Source organism: Phascolarctos cinereus, unplaced genomic scaffold, assembly GCF_003287225.1.
Source record: "Phascolarctos cinereus isolate Bilbo 61053 unplaced genomic scaffold, phaCin_HiC Scaffold_5;HRSCAF=322, whole genome shotgun sequence".
Lineage (NCBI taxonomy): Eukaryota > Metazoa > Chordata > Mammalia > Diprotodontia > Phascolarctidae > Phascolarctos > Phascolarctos cinereus.
The window spans coordinates 352,686,925-352,700,830 of record NW_027555958.1 but is presented as its reverse complement, the minus strand read 5'-3'; the positions used below and the strand labels follow the sequence as shown (position 1 = coordinate 352,700,830).

The 13,906-nt window shown below is 43.0% G+C and overlaps 1 protein-coding gene across 2 annotated transcripts in view; it reads right to left on the bottom strand.

The window, feature by feature from the left end:
* The window catches only part of PARP1 (poly(ADP-ribose) polymerase 1), a 50,158-nt gene that overhangs the window by 27,620 nt on the left and 8,632 nt on the right, over nucleotides 1-13,906 (bottom strand). For both annotated transcript variants that reach the window (XM_078156282.1, XM_020982140.2), the window contains exons 2-6: nucleotides 12,516-12,684; nucleotides 10,126-10,244; nucleotides 7,372-7,586; nucleotides 4,924-5,020; nucleotides 1,892-2,008 (exon numbers count right to left, since the gene is read on the bottom strand). In XM_078156282.1, the coding sequence (XP_078012408.1) occupies nucleotides 1,892-2,008; nucleotides 4,924-5,020; nucleotides 7,372-7,586; nucleotides 10,126-10,244; nucleotides 12,516-12,684 (717 nt within the window). The remainder of the gene's footprint in view (nucleotides 1-1,891; nucleotides 2,009-4,923; nucleotides 5,021-7,371; nucleotides 7,587-10,125; nucleotides 10,245-12,515; nucleotides 12,685-13,906) is intronic.

Sequence of the window (13,906 nt, the reverse complement as noted above, 5' to 3'; positions counted from 1 at the left end):
CATGTGGAAAGTGAAGCTTGAAATGAATTTTAAAGTAAACACAGGATCCTTCCTAAGCGGTGCAGCTGAAGTGGGAGTGCATTCTGTACATGAAGAGAGGGCTAGTGAAAAGGCGTGTTCAGGAGATGGGAATGTCTGGTTTAAGGAAGCAAAGTGGAGAGTTTGCATAGACAGCAGTGTGAGAGAGAGAGTAACGTAAAATAAAGTTGGAAAGGTAGACTGGGGCTACATTCTGAAAGGCTTTAGTGGCTGAACCTCAGTTCAGTCTATATTGGATTCTAGAGGCAACAAGAAGCCACTGGAATTTATTGAGGAGGAAGTCACCTGTAATTCAGGAAAAATCCCACTGACACTAGTATGACAAAGGATGACTGGAGAGGGGAGGTAGGGAAGCCAATTAGGAGGCTCTCACGTGAGAAGTGATTAAGGGTGGGAACTGTGAGTAAAGTGCAGGAAGAGTGTGAAATATTGGAGGTAAAATGGCAACATCTGATAAGCGAGGGGATATGAAGTGTGGGAGAGTGAAGAGTCCAGGACAACACTAAGGCTCCATTCCTTGGCTAAAAAGGATGGGTGTGCAGAGAGAAAAAACAAATACCCACCAAGGTGGTCCCTCTATCCATATACTGGGTGTGTGTTTTTCTGTGTGTGTGTGTGTGTGTGTGTGTGTGTGTGTGTGTGTGTGTGTGTGTGTGTACGCGCGCGCACACACGTGTGTACAAATATAAAATGTATTCTTATGGATATATACGAACATACATGTATATCCATATATTCATCTAGCATTGACATTTTCTGACTCTTCTGTTAGATAAGTTTTGGGGTACTTAGGTCCAGTCCCCTAAGCTTCTTTGCTAAGCAACATAGTAGCCTGTTAGTGGGATAGAAAACTAAAGGATCTTGCTAAAGTATCAAATCACTGAATATACATCACTGCCACTGTCTTACTCCCAGAGCAAATGAAAGCATGGGATCAGCTTCTATTTTGGGGACGAAGGGCAATGTTATTTATGTAATTCTACCCTTCACTCCTGCACAAGTGCATGAAGGACCCTCAGTAACATATCTGAAGGTCAAAGTGGCTCCTGCCATGATGGGAAATGGACCCCTCTACACTCCGACATCTCCTGAGCAAGAACAGCAGCTTCATTCCCAGACTAACTTGGGAACTCTAAGATATTCTATGGTGTAGACTGGGGAGTCAAACCTAGCCAGCCAGCAAAACTACCCAATGCTCCCAAACCAGATTAAAATCTAACTGGGAAATACTCAACAAAATAAAGACACAATACAACATAGATAATGTTAATTTATAGTTTTCTAAGTCAACATGCAGGGGAGACCCCTTTCTGTAACAGTCTGACACCACTGGTGTAGACAGCAGTAGCCACCATGCATTAGGGAAAAAAAAATCAATAAAATAAAAAATAATCCAATTCAAAGCCAGATGTCAATACATGGATATCACCAAATGTAGAATAAGAGCAGGGAGTTTCATTTTGTTTTGATCCCTAGTGGAGTGCCTGGACTCAATAAATGCTTGGAGTGAATAAAACTATCAGTTAGCAGGGGAGCAGAGGGGCATGGTGCAACCTATTACTGGTGAGGCTGAGGCTGATAGATCACTTAGCTTGGGAGTTCTGAGCTGAAGCAGAATTATGGCTCATCGAGTGTCAGTACCAAGAGCCCCCAGAAGGGGTGGGGGTGAGCCCACCAGGCTATATTCGGAAGGGAAGAGAACCAGAGCGGTTAAATTAGCTGCCACACCAATCAGTATTAAGCTTGGGCTGGTGAAGAATGGCTGCACTTGGAGCTTGGGTAAGATAAAGGACACCTGGCCTCATAAATAAATATAATGTAAAACCCACCCACGCATAAGCTGTCTACTCACCGCAGAGTCCCCAGAAGGCACTTCCTGCTTGTTGGCTATCAGCAGCTCCTTGAGATCATTCGTAGAGCAGACTTTCTTCAGTTCATCTTTGATGTTCCAGATAAGCTCCGTCTGTACCTGGAGTAGACAAGGCAGCTCAAAGACCTGATTCCCTTCTAGAAGGTAGGCAAATCACCAGGCCAAATTCTAGTCTTGGGGTCACACTCTTATTCAGGCTTCAACTGATCTTTGGGGGGGTGGGGCAGGAGGAAGGCCTAGAACCTGTGACCTTATTGGTATAGATTAGTATTTGTTCTGAAAGCTATAGTCTTGTAAGTCTGCACTAAGTTTTAAGAAGTAACATTAAGACTACAGAGAAGAATTCTGGTTTACTTTTCACATAATTTTCATGATTCAAATCAGCCCATCTCAGTTTCTAGGTGTTGTCCTCCCCACCCCTCAAAAAACTCTAACTCAACCACTCTCCATGGATTTCTCATTAAGATCCCATCCCTTCTTATCAGTGATTATTTTGACTAAAGCTCCATTATGTCTTTTGTGAGGCAGGGCCATCTATATATTGAAAACATATAGAAAGCATATTAGAGACCGGAGGTATTTTATGGTTGAGGAAATGGAGGCACAGAAGTTAAGTGACTTGCCCAGGGTCACACAGCTACAAAATATCTGAGGCTGGATTCAAACTCAGGTCTTCCTTCCTCCAGCCCAGCCCTCTATCCACTGTGCCACCTAGTTGCTTCTATATATGAAAAAGTGTCATGTAGCTAGAGGGCTATGGTTTAAGGACTGCTGATACAAACCAAAGCTAAATCACCTGTTAGTATTAAAAATACATCTTTCTTTTTGGTCTACCCACAAAATTTGTAAAAACTCTCATCACTCTATCCCCATTAAGACAATATTTTACCAAACAATTACAAATTTGTGAATTTTAATGTGCTCTGTTGGGCTGCTGACAAAAAAAAAAGTTAAGATCATTCCCAATATTAATCCATAAGGAAGGAGTGGCCCCTGTTATATTGAAATATTTGAACACCTGGTATAATGAAATATTAGGCAGACCTGGGAGTCAGGCACCTAGGGTTCTAGTTTCTGTCTTGCCCTGTTTGAGAACATTACTCAAAATGGGGATAATAATTAGTATGTACCCTAAGGACCTCCCTGGGCCTTTTTATCTGATCAACAGCTAAACTCTCCTATGGGTTATCTACTCCCCAAGTAGAATGTGAGCTCCTTGAGAACAGGGGATGTCTTGCTAAATTTACTATTTGTATTTTCTTTCTTTTTCTAGGCAACTGGGGTGAAGTGACTTGTCCAGGGTCACACAGCTAACAAGTGTCAAGTACTTGGTCTGAGGCCACATTTGAACTCAGGTCCTCCTGACTTCAGGGCCAGTGCTCTATCCACTTTGCTACCTAGCTGCCCCTATTTGCATTTTCAGTACTTAAAAAAATATAAGACTTAAATATCTCTCCATCCCATTGTACAAGCAGAGCTTTGAGAAGTTTGACACATTATAAAAATATAAATTGCTATTATTAAAAGAAGGCTTTCCTACTTTTAGTTCCCTAGCTTTAAGCTATTTCTTAATTAACAAATCATTCCTCTACTTCCTGCCCACTCAACTCAACAGTATGCCCATGGAGCCACCCCTATAGGTCCCTAAGAAGCTAGTCTATCTTACTAGTTTCTACTCAAACCTCACCTAACCCTCCCAATTCTGAGAATTTTCTATAAGAAAATGTAAATATTGCTCCAAGACAGCCTTGAAATTGTGATTCCTATAAATTAGTGGTACCCAGCTGTATAACCCTGGGGACACAGATGACATCACCATTATCCAAAAAGCTACTGACCCTATTCCCATAAGGGAATAGTATAGGGGTCTTTAAACTTTTTCCACTTTCCATTTCCTAGAAATCTGAAGACCACAGGGATGGGTATTTTGACAATGAGTTATAATGCACTGAAGAGTATAAAGGAAGGAAATAAGCATTTATTAAGTACTTAATACATGCTAGGCCTGTGACAAGCACAGACATACTCTAGGAATCTACCAGTCAGCAGCTTTAAGTACTTAACTATGTGCCTCCTCTCCAAGCGCTTACGTTGTAATGGGGGAGACAAACTTGTAAATAACCAGGTGAGTAAAAGATCTATAGAGTCCATGAAAGGTGATCTCAGAAAAGGAAAACTCTAGCCTCTGGGGAACAGGAAAGGCCTTCTGCATAATCAACAAGCGGGTTCTCCCTTCCTCCCTCCCCCAGCAGAATCTCCCAAGTCATTGAGTAAGAAAAAGCAAACCAACACAAAACTCTCAGCATAAAAGCCAGCTTGCACCACAGCCTAACTGAAGGTTGTACCAAATTAAAAAAATATATTTTGGAAGTGTGCACACTAAGTTTTTCATTTTTATGGAAGTGCTGAAGCCAGGTAAAACATTACTTCTGTTAGGCCTTGAGCACCAAAATCACGAGGCTAAAGAAACATTCAGTGCCCAAGCAGGTGCCTCGCAAAAGGCTGGCAACCAAGATGACATACTGGGACTTAGCACTGCTGCATCCAAGTCTCACATTAAGCTCCTTCTGGAGACTTTCTTAACATGCTTTGACAGACAGCGAATTAAAAACAGAACCATGGTGGCTGGTTCGGGTCAATAACAACGATTAGCTTTCTTTTGCAGCTCCCAATTTGTCTTCCTCCTCAAATGTCTCCCTCTGAGAGGCCCTTATGTGAAGCTCACTTCCCATGTGGATAGGTGGGTAGCCAGACACAAGCCAGACTGTGGAAGACACGGAAGCCCCTCCACGCTTGCTGAGAAGCACCCCTTCTCCAAGTCTTGTTCTAACAGACACATGCCCACAGCAGAAGTGTGTCTGGCTCACTAGTGGGACAGGTCTAGGCTAAGGAAAGTGGGCTTTGCTTCTCCTGGGAAGGCTTTCCTAAAAAAAGAGGAGGGTCAGATTGAAAACTGTCACCCACACTTTGGGGAGAGGAAAGGAGGGAACCATGGATTAAATAAAAGTGCTAACCTTGAAGAGCTTCTCCTGCTTTGTTTCTTTGTCCTTTTCCTTCTTGGCCTTCTTCCTGGCTATGTCACCTCCATCTACATTGTCTCCTTTCCTCTTCCTGAAAAGAGACATGGGCACATGAGAAGACCTCCCCCAAACCACAGCATTCTCTTTCCATTCTGAAAGGGATACAGGCCCTTGGGAGGAAAAGCCAAAAACAGAACATCAAATGCTAATTCACACGACTGCAATGGCCTGTAACTTGTTCCATACGACATCTGGATAATCTTTGGATTCTTCTGGGGGGTGTGGGGGTAGTGGTGATGGCCTGTTTTTAGTTAGTGAAGAATGTACTGGACTTAGAAAGACCTGGGTTCAAGTCTCCCATCAGGCAAGAGACGTGGGCAGATCACTTAACCTCTCAGCCCCTAGTTTCCTTACAAAAAAGGGGAACAATAACACTTGCAGCACTTCTCTAAAAGGCTGTTGTGAGGATTCAAATCATGTGTAATGAAGTCCTATATAAATGTTTGCTATGTTTAATACCATCCTTCCTTGCCAAGACCAACTTCTAAATTAAAATATAGATACATTTTCTTTCAGTATTCTCAGATGCCCAGAAGAGAAAGCCAGAATTCGCATAAAGCAACAGAGAAAACAGGAAGCTCAAGCCACAAAACACCCAGACACAAGAACTCAGTCCTGTATCAGTGGTGTTATGCATGGCAAGCAAAATGAAGCTACAAAAAGTTGTTGACCAAGAAAGAGGATTGAGTGCCAGGCAGTCAGCCAATTATTTCTCATCTTTTTGCCTCAGGTTCCTCATCCACAAAATAGAGAGGGTGGGAATAAAGGATTTCTAAGGTTTTTTCCAGGTGTACACCTATAATGCTATGTGTAAAACATAGATGGAAAGTGAGGGATGGAAATCACACCAGCATGACTTTTACCATCTATTCCTAAGTGACATCAGCAGCATAATCAGGAGCTGCAGAGGCCGAAAGCACATCAATTCCATATTTATGCCAGTTAAAAAACTTCTATACACTGAAGCTCCTCTGTAAAGAAGTGGTGATGCCTGGAGGATTTATGCTGTTCAATGTCTGATTTTATGTCACACAAATTTCACTGTATGGCTATACTCCACATACACTGGGAAAATCGGTCTTGCCCTTTAAATCCATCACCCCCTAAAGCAGAGAGCAGTTTCCTTTTCTTATGATATTCGTGGAAATGAGAGGAGGGAGAATGATGGCTGGTCAATGGTAAAGTAGAGGCCAGAATCCAAGTTTCGTCCCCTAGCCTGTTGAATCCAGCAGGTGGGAACATGGACAGAGATAATCTACTATAATATAGCCCTAGCACAATGCTAGAGCACAGCCAAGAGAATTCTTTGTCCTGGCAAGGAAACTGCTGCCATTCTACCAGCTCAGACTTCTTTCCAGTAAGTTCACTGGACAATGGGTCAGTATGTATTCTACCCTTCTCTGTTCCAGTTATTTGTGCCTGTGTCTTCTCTCCCTATTAGGGATCAAGCTTCTTGAAAGCAGGATCTCTGACTGGGTATCTATCTGTAGCACAAGTGGCTGGCTGGCACAATCCCTTACACAGGAGGTGCTCAAAAAAAATGCTTAGTGAAGGAAGTGGCTCTGGTTTTGCAAAAACCTACTTCTTCCAAATCTCCTTATTTCTGTAGGGGTACTATCATCCTTCCAGTCACCCAAGTTAGTAACTTCATGGTAATTTTCAAATACTTACTCCCCCTCATCTACAATATTCAATTAAGGCCACATCTTGACATTTCTCTCTCCAGGACATCTCTTCTGTGAGCCCTCTTCTCCCTACTTACATGACCACTAACCCCAAACTTATGCCCTCATCAGCTCTTGCCTAGACTACCCCACAATCCCCTAATGGGTCTCCCTACCATGATTCTCTGCACCAATTCCACCCTGTGTACTGGGCTCAATAAACCACTACCACTGCCTCTGGGATCAAACATAAACTCATCTGTTTGGCATTTAAAGTCCTTCATAATGTGGCCCCATCCTACCTTTCCCGTTTTATTAGCTATCACATCTCTTATCATATCTACTGGGGTCCAGCCAAACTGGTTCTTTTGCTGTTCCTCACACATGACACAAGCCCTCCTGTCTCTTGGGCCTTCTTCAGGCCTAGCAGAGGGCCTAACACGTAGGGATCACCCAATTAAATGTTTGTTGATTGATTGGATGATCGTTAAAAGCTCCTGAAGTACATTGAAGGTATACTTACTATACAAGATGGGGAAAAAAGGGAGAAGAAATACTCTTTACATCATATTTTGCATGACTTCATCCTAACTTTCTGGACTTTAAAGCCAGGCCTTGGCTGCTATCACTAGCCTCACCAACTCAGGCCCCTGTCTAAACTCCACAGCCCAGGGCTGTTGAAATGACTACAGCTCTCCAGTGCCCTCCCCTTACCCACCCCTCAGTCTTGACTGCTGGGAGCTGTTTCTTGAGGGCTTCCTTGTCTTCTGGCTGCAGGATACTGAATCCTTTGAACTGGCTAGCACTGTACTGAGGCAGGAATCCCAGTTCATCTCGGCATTTGACGAAGCAGTTCGGGTGGTACCACCGGTCAATCATCCCCAGCTGTGGCTTCTCTGGATCAATCATTTTCTTGGACAACCGTACCTGACCCTGTGAAGGAAGACCGGAAGTGGGAGATAGATAGTTAGTATAGTCAAAGCTAACTTGGAAGAAAAAACCTTACAGGAGAGACCCAAATGAGGGTTTAGTTCTCAAGACTGCCAGTTGACAGTGAAGAAAAACAACTTAAATTCAATGAATCTCTATTCCTTCCCTAATAACTCTTAGGGTAAATTGACTTAAGATTCAGGTTCAGAGCTGGAAAAGGGCCTTGGATGTCATCTAAACCTGAGAGGTCAAACTTGCTTGCAGCAGCAAAACCATCCAGGATGCCTAAACTATATTAAAACGTAATTAGGGAGTGTTTAACAAAGTAAGTAAAAATCTCAGGGTCACAGAACAAGTAAGTATCTCTCACAGGCAGCACTTGAACCCAGGTGAAACCACATGGAAGCCAGCTACCTCTCTTTCACCAGGGTCACCTCTGGGTTGAATGCTAATAGCTAACATTTATCTAGATCTCAAAGCTGATAAAGTGCTTTTATCCAATTTGAGTCTCATAAAAAGAGGGCAGCTAGATGCACAGTGGATAGAACACTGGCCCTGGAGTCAGCAGGACCCGAGTTCAAATCTGGCCTCAGACACTTGACACTTACTAGCTGTGTGACCCTGGGAAAATCACTTAACCCCATTGCCTAGTAAAACAAAACAAAACAAAACAAACAACCCCCCTCCCCTCAAAAAAGCAACTGAGTCTCATAACTACTGAGAGGTCAACTGATATTTCCATAGGTCCCAGGATTAGCATGCTAGGGCTCACTGTAGCTAGTCCCAGGAACCCAGAGCCCCTCAACATTCTCAGAGGGTATTTAATTTCAGAATAATGAACACTTAACATTTATATACATTTTCAGGTTTATCGAAGGGCTTCATAGATGTTCTCTCACATGAGACTTTCAATAACCTTACAGGAACCATGATTTCAAAGGAATGACGATGAAGAATGCTACCCATCTCCTGCCAGAGGTGAAGGACTCAAGATGCAGAATGAGACATACAAGCCTCGACATGAATAATGAGGAAATTTGTTTGCTTAACTATGTATATTTATTACAAGGTTTTTTCTTCTTTAAATGGAATGTGATAGAAGGCATTTCTGTAATGGGGAGGAGGGTGAGACCATCTCCAGAAGTTTCAGTCTTCTCCTTGTGCCTGCATAGAGAAGCCCAGGTGACTGACCGAGCCCCTTCCCATTCTGTTAAGAGACAGTTATTATTGGGAGCCAAGCAGACGGAGTGGTAGGCATTTGGAAATGGGAACAAACTGTTTAACACTTGATTCTTTCTTGATCACAAGAACACGTGAAATGTATTTTCATAAGTGAAATGTCTTTGCCCAGAGAAGAAAGACCCTAGAACAGGAGTGGGGAACCTGAGGCCTGGAGGCCTGCCCTAGAAGGTAGTCAAAGTTCACACTTGTATGGCATTCTATACTTACTATGCACTTTCCCCATAAAAGATCTAGTAGGTCTAAGTAGTACACCCCCCATTTTAGAGATGAGGAAATCGTGGCTCAGCAAAGCAAACAGTGATAGCTCACATTGATCTAGCACTCTAAAGGTCTGCAAGGCACTTTTCCTACAATTAATTTGATCCTCTTGAGGCTGACCAAGGTGAAGTGACTTGCTCAGCTCACAACAGTGCTGATAAAGGCCTGAGTGGGATTTGAATTCAGGTCTTTCTGACTCCAGGTCAGGAGCTCTACCCACTGACCCACCTGGCTGCTTTTGCATTCCGACCCCCACTCACTCCAGATCCTAACAGAGACATTACATTTTACACTCAGTGAGCTGTTGGTGGTTGGAGGAGAGCTTAAAACAAACCTTAATCATTTCTTTTTTTCATGGGTCAAACAGCTGAGGAAGCTGAGGCCCAGAGACATTAAGGGACTTGCCCCAAAGCACCAGAGAAAGAGTCTGCACTAGGCCCCTGGCATAAAATGCCATCGGTTCCTCCTGACAGACAGCTTCTCCCCTAGGTTCCTGTGCATCCTGATGTGCCCAGTGCACATGATGAGACTCAGACTGAAGACGTGATCTCATCCCTTAGCTGCACCATCATCAGGGAAGGCCTGCTACCTCCCTGCTGGGCCCTGTGCCATCTGCTCTGCATCTGGCCGGCTCTTCTAAAGCTCAGTGCACTGTCACTGGACTGGTTTGGGATGCAGACCATCCTGAAACAAAGCCTGAATCCACCCATGCAGTTTCAATCTCTGACTGCCCTCCCTCTACACTAATCTAGATTAGCAAAGTCTCAATTTCCAAGTACTGGGAAGGGCACTGAACTTGGAGTTAGAGGACCCAAGTTAAAGTCCCACATCGGGTACTGTTTCCTTATCTGTAAAATGGGGATAATGACTGACATTTACAGAGCATTTTAGGTTTTACAGGACACTTTACACAAACCTTGTTTCATTTGACCCTCCCGAGGATTGTCTAAAGGAGGGCCCACTGTGATAACTGGGAAAGGCCTTGTGTGTTTGCCATGGCTACAGTATGGCCTCCCTGCCACCAGGCCGCCACTGCTCTTACCTTTTCTATTTTCTGCTGACACCCTTTGCAAGCGCTCCTATTGGATTTGGCATACTCGACTGCAAAGTTGATCAGGGTTTTCTCTCCCTTGCCACCTCCATCTTGACTCCCGCCTTTGCCTGGGCAAAACACAGAACAATACCCATCTTAGCAGCTTCTTTGCTTCTCCAGGGGTAGACAATTCTGCCTTAGAGACTTACCAGCTATGTTTAAGGTATGAGAAGCTCCCAGAATAAGCAGAATTAGAAAAGTGGGTAGGGATGTGAGACATATGGACAACTGTAAGTTCTTCCTGACCAAAAAGTTACTGGGCCCGACATTCCTTTCAACCCAGTGCTACCACAACTAGGCCTGGATCCAAGAGATAAAGGAAGCTTATGTACAAAAATATCAACAGCAGTTCTTTTTGTTGTGTCAAAGAACTAGAAACTGGAGGGATGAAAAAAAAAAGAACTAGTAACTGGAATGGAGGGTAAAATGTCCATAAATTTGGGAATGGCTAAATAAATTATGGAGTATTTGACTTAGGCGTCAGTAAGATATGAGTCAATCCTGTCTCAGATACTTACTAGCTGTGTGACCCTGGGTGAGTCCCTTAACCATTTTATGGTTCAAGTGCCTCACCTGTAAAATGGGGATAACAAAAGCCCCTGATTCCCAGGATTGTTGTGAGGATAAAATGAGGTAATATTTATAAAATGCTTTGTAAACCTTAAAGTGCTATATAAACACTAGTGATTATTACTGTTATTAGCCACCGTTATGATGCAGAGTGAAGTGAGCGGAACAGAACAATTTATACAATATCAAAGATGTAAGAACTCTGATCACTCTGCTCATCAACCAAGGATTCCAGAGGACCAACGAAGAAGAATCCCGACAGAGGGGTGACGGACTAACACGCAGAATGGGACACATTCTTTTGGACGTGGCCAATGCGTGTTTGTTACAAAGTTTTTGTTGTTGTTTTCTGGGTGGGAGAGAAAAAAAGTCAAAGCTTAATAACTGAAAGTAAAAGACATAATTCAAAGTAAAAAAAAAAAAGTCCTACCTGACAGCAAAGAAGGAAAAAGAAGAAAATCTGTAAAAGTCAGACCCAAGAAGGCAAAAAGTGATTTGAAGCTAATTAGCTGAGATGCTAAGTGTCCAACGCATACCATTAGGCTCCCTGCATGCTGCTGCTGCCCAGACCGTGGTCTGCACATACCATTACAAACCTTCCCAGGGAGGACCTTAAGTCTTCAAGAAAAGGCCAAATTGTGTTCAGTATCTTCAGTTTAACAAAGGGAAGAAAAAGGGTAAGCCATTTTAGAAAGACTTCTTTGAAAAGCAGTTTAAAATTTTTTTAAAAAAAGGTTTCAGCACTTAAAGAGCTATAAGCTTCATTTGGGAAGTGTGGGAGGAATTCACTTACATGGGGCAGTTCATGCCTCCACAACGATGGGCGAGGGAGGTGTCTCTGTAACACCACTACCACCAATTTACCCTGTGTCTGCTTTGGAGAGGAGGGATAAAGAAGAACCCCACGTGGCACTTTGGGTTCTCCCCTGAAGCTCTGTTGGTCATGCATCAAGAGTACGAGGGGACAGCATCTAAGATCTCACAACACACCCCAAGTGAGCATGTCCCAACACAGACACTCTCAATGAGTATCTTTCAGCATCCTGCCTGCTTCTTTTCTCACATGGATTATTAATGAATGAGGAGTCTCGAGTTCCTAATAAAAATCTCAAGTCTTTGATGAGGACAAACCACACACACTCACCTATATGGACCTGTTGTTTGCTTTCCAGTCTTGATGGCCAGGTCACTGCCCTGCTCAAAAATCTTCAATAGCTCCCTATTGCCTTTAGGATGCCAATTCAAACTACTCCTTCTGGCATTTTAGGCCCTCTGAGATCTATCCCCTCCCTGCCTTCCCAGATATTTCATATTCCTCCTCTTCCTATATTCTAGCCTGTGAGCTGTTACCCTACTATAACAACCTGTCATCTTGTGTCACTGTGGTTCTCCACAGGCTGTTCCCATTCATTACCTTCCTTACTTCTAAGGCCTAGAGGCCCCAGCTTTCCTGAATATCCCTCCTCCCCCACATGTTAGTTCTCTCCTCAAATGACTTTGTATTTAATTATCTGCATACGCCTTGCCTCCCACCAGTACAATGCAAGTTCCTTAGGGGCAGATGTCATTTCACTTTTGCAGTACAGCTCGCCCATTAAGTGCCCACCCCAAGTTGGCACTTGACTGTCACTCTGCTTTTGATGCTCATGTCTTCCTGGTTCCAGCTGCTCCACTTTCTCTTTGACACAAAAAATCTAAGGTCAGTGGTGGGGGCACCCAAGGAACACTGCTCTAGACTGTCAATACACAACATTATCATTTCTACAGACCTCCTGTCAGCCCTCCAGCCTCGATGGTCTTCTTAATTTTCTGCTGGTCATCCCATCGCAGCTCCAAGAATCCATCTACTTCAAGCTCAGCCTGAGAGATGACAAGCCCACGCTTCCAGAAGCAAGCATAGTGATGCCAGTTTGGGACCTTCCCATCAAACATGGGTGACTGAAAAGAAAGCAGAATTACAGATGAATGGTTAATTTCGGGTATGATTTCACATAATGTCTAGATCAAGGGTCCTCACCCTCTTTTTGTGTCATGGATCCCTTCAGCAGTATAGCAAAGCCTATGAACCCCTTCTTAGAACCATTTTTTAAGCATGTAAAGTAAAACACACTTAGTTCTGCTATAATACTTGTTTTTAATGTGTAGATTTGTTCCAAATATATCCAGATGATAAATTATGGAGCAATTTGAGTATAATGTACATTTTGCATACCTGTGTGAAATTTCATGAGTGAAAACACAGAAAATTGCACCACTTCACAATAATTCACAAGATTCAACCTTTCTGACATCTGCTTCCACAAACTTTCTTAGCCTTCTGCATGGCACCCCACCTTCTAGGAGTTTCAGTAGCTCTTACTTTGCTGTTTATGCCCCACAGAAACAGGAGCACAGGCCCAGCTGCAATCCAAGACTGGAGACATCACTATTATATTATTTATGTATTCCTTAACTATTTAACATGTATTAAACTGTGATACCATTTTTATTAGGTTCTTATCTTTTTTTTTTAAAGGTATCACCGACGTTTTTGAGTATTGTGTTCCTAATCCCATTTCCCCCATAAACCCAAGGTTTTTATTGTGCAATTTTAAATTTATCCATCATGTTATAGCAGAACAGAATACATAAAATTATAAAGTAAATCAAATATATTCAGAAAAATGTAATCCCTCCCCCCCTCCAAGTTCATTAACTCTGAAAGCTATCCACAGACTCCTTGGGGTCTGCACTGAATGGGGAGCTTCTGAGTACTTCAAGAAGCTAAACAACACAGTAGATATTCTGTACTTGCATTATTCAAATGGGAACAACTACTTTTATATTCTACTTTTCCCGTGTGGAAGCTGGAAAGTGAACGAAAAGTTCTTAGAACTCCTAATAAGAATTCCACTTCCTGAGATTAATCTGGAAGCTGACCACTTCCCTCACATTATTCAATCTGAACAACAATCTATTGCTTTATAATGCTGGTAACTAGAGAAGAGAGGAAGGTACCCATTTTAGAGACCAGTCATGTTAACTCAGGCTTTTGATCCATGTAGTTATATGTGGAGACATAGGAATCATAGATGTAGGGTTGGAGGGGAACTGAGAGGTTGTCTAGTCCAAGGGTGGGGAACCTGTGGCCTTCTATATCCTTAAGCCTTTTGATGGAATC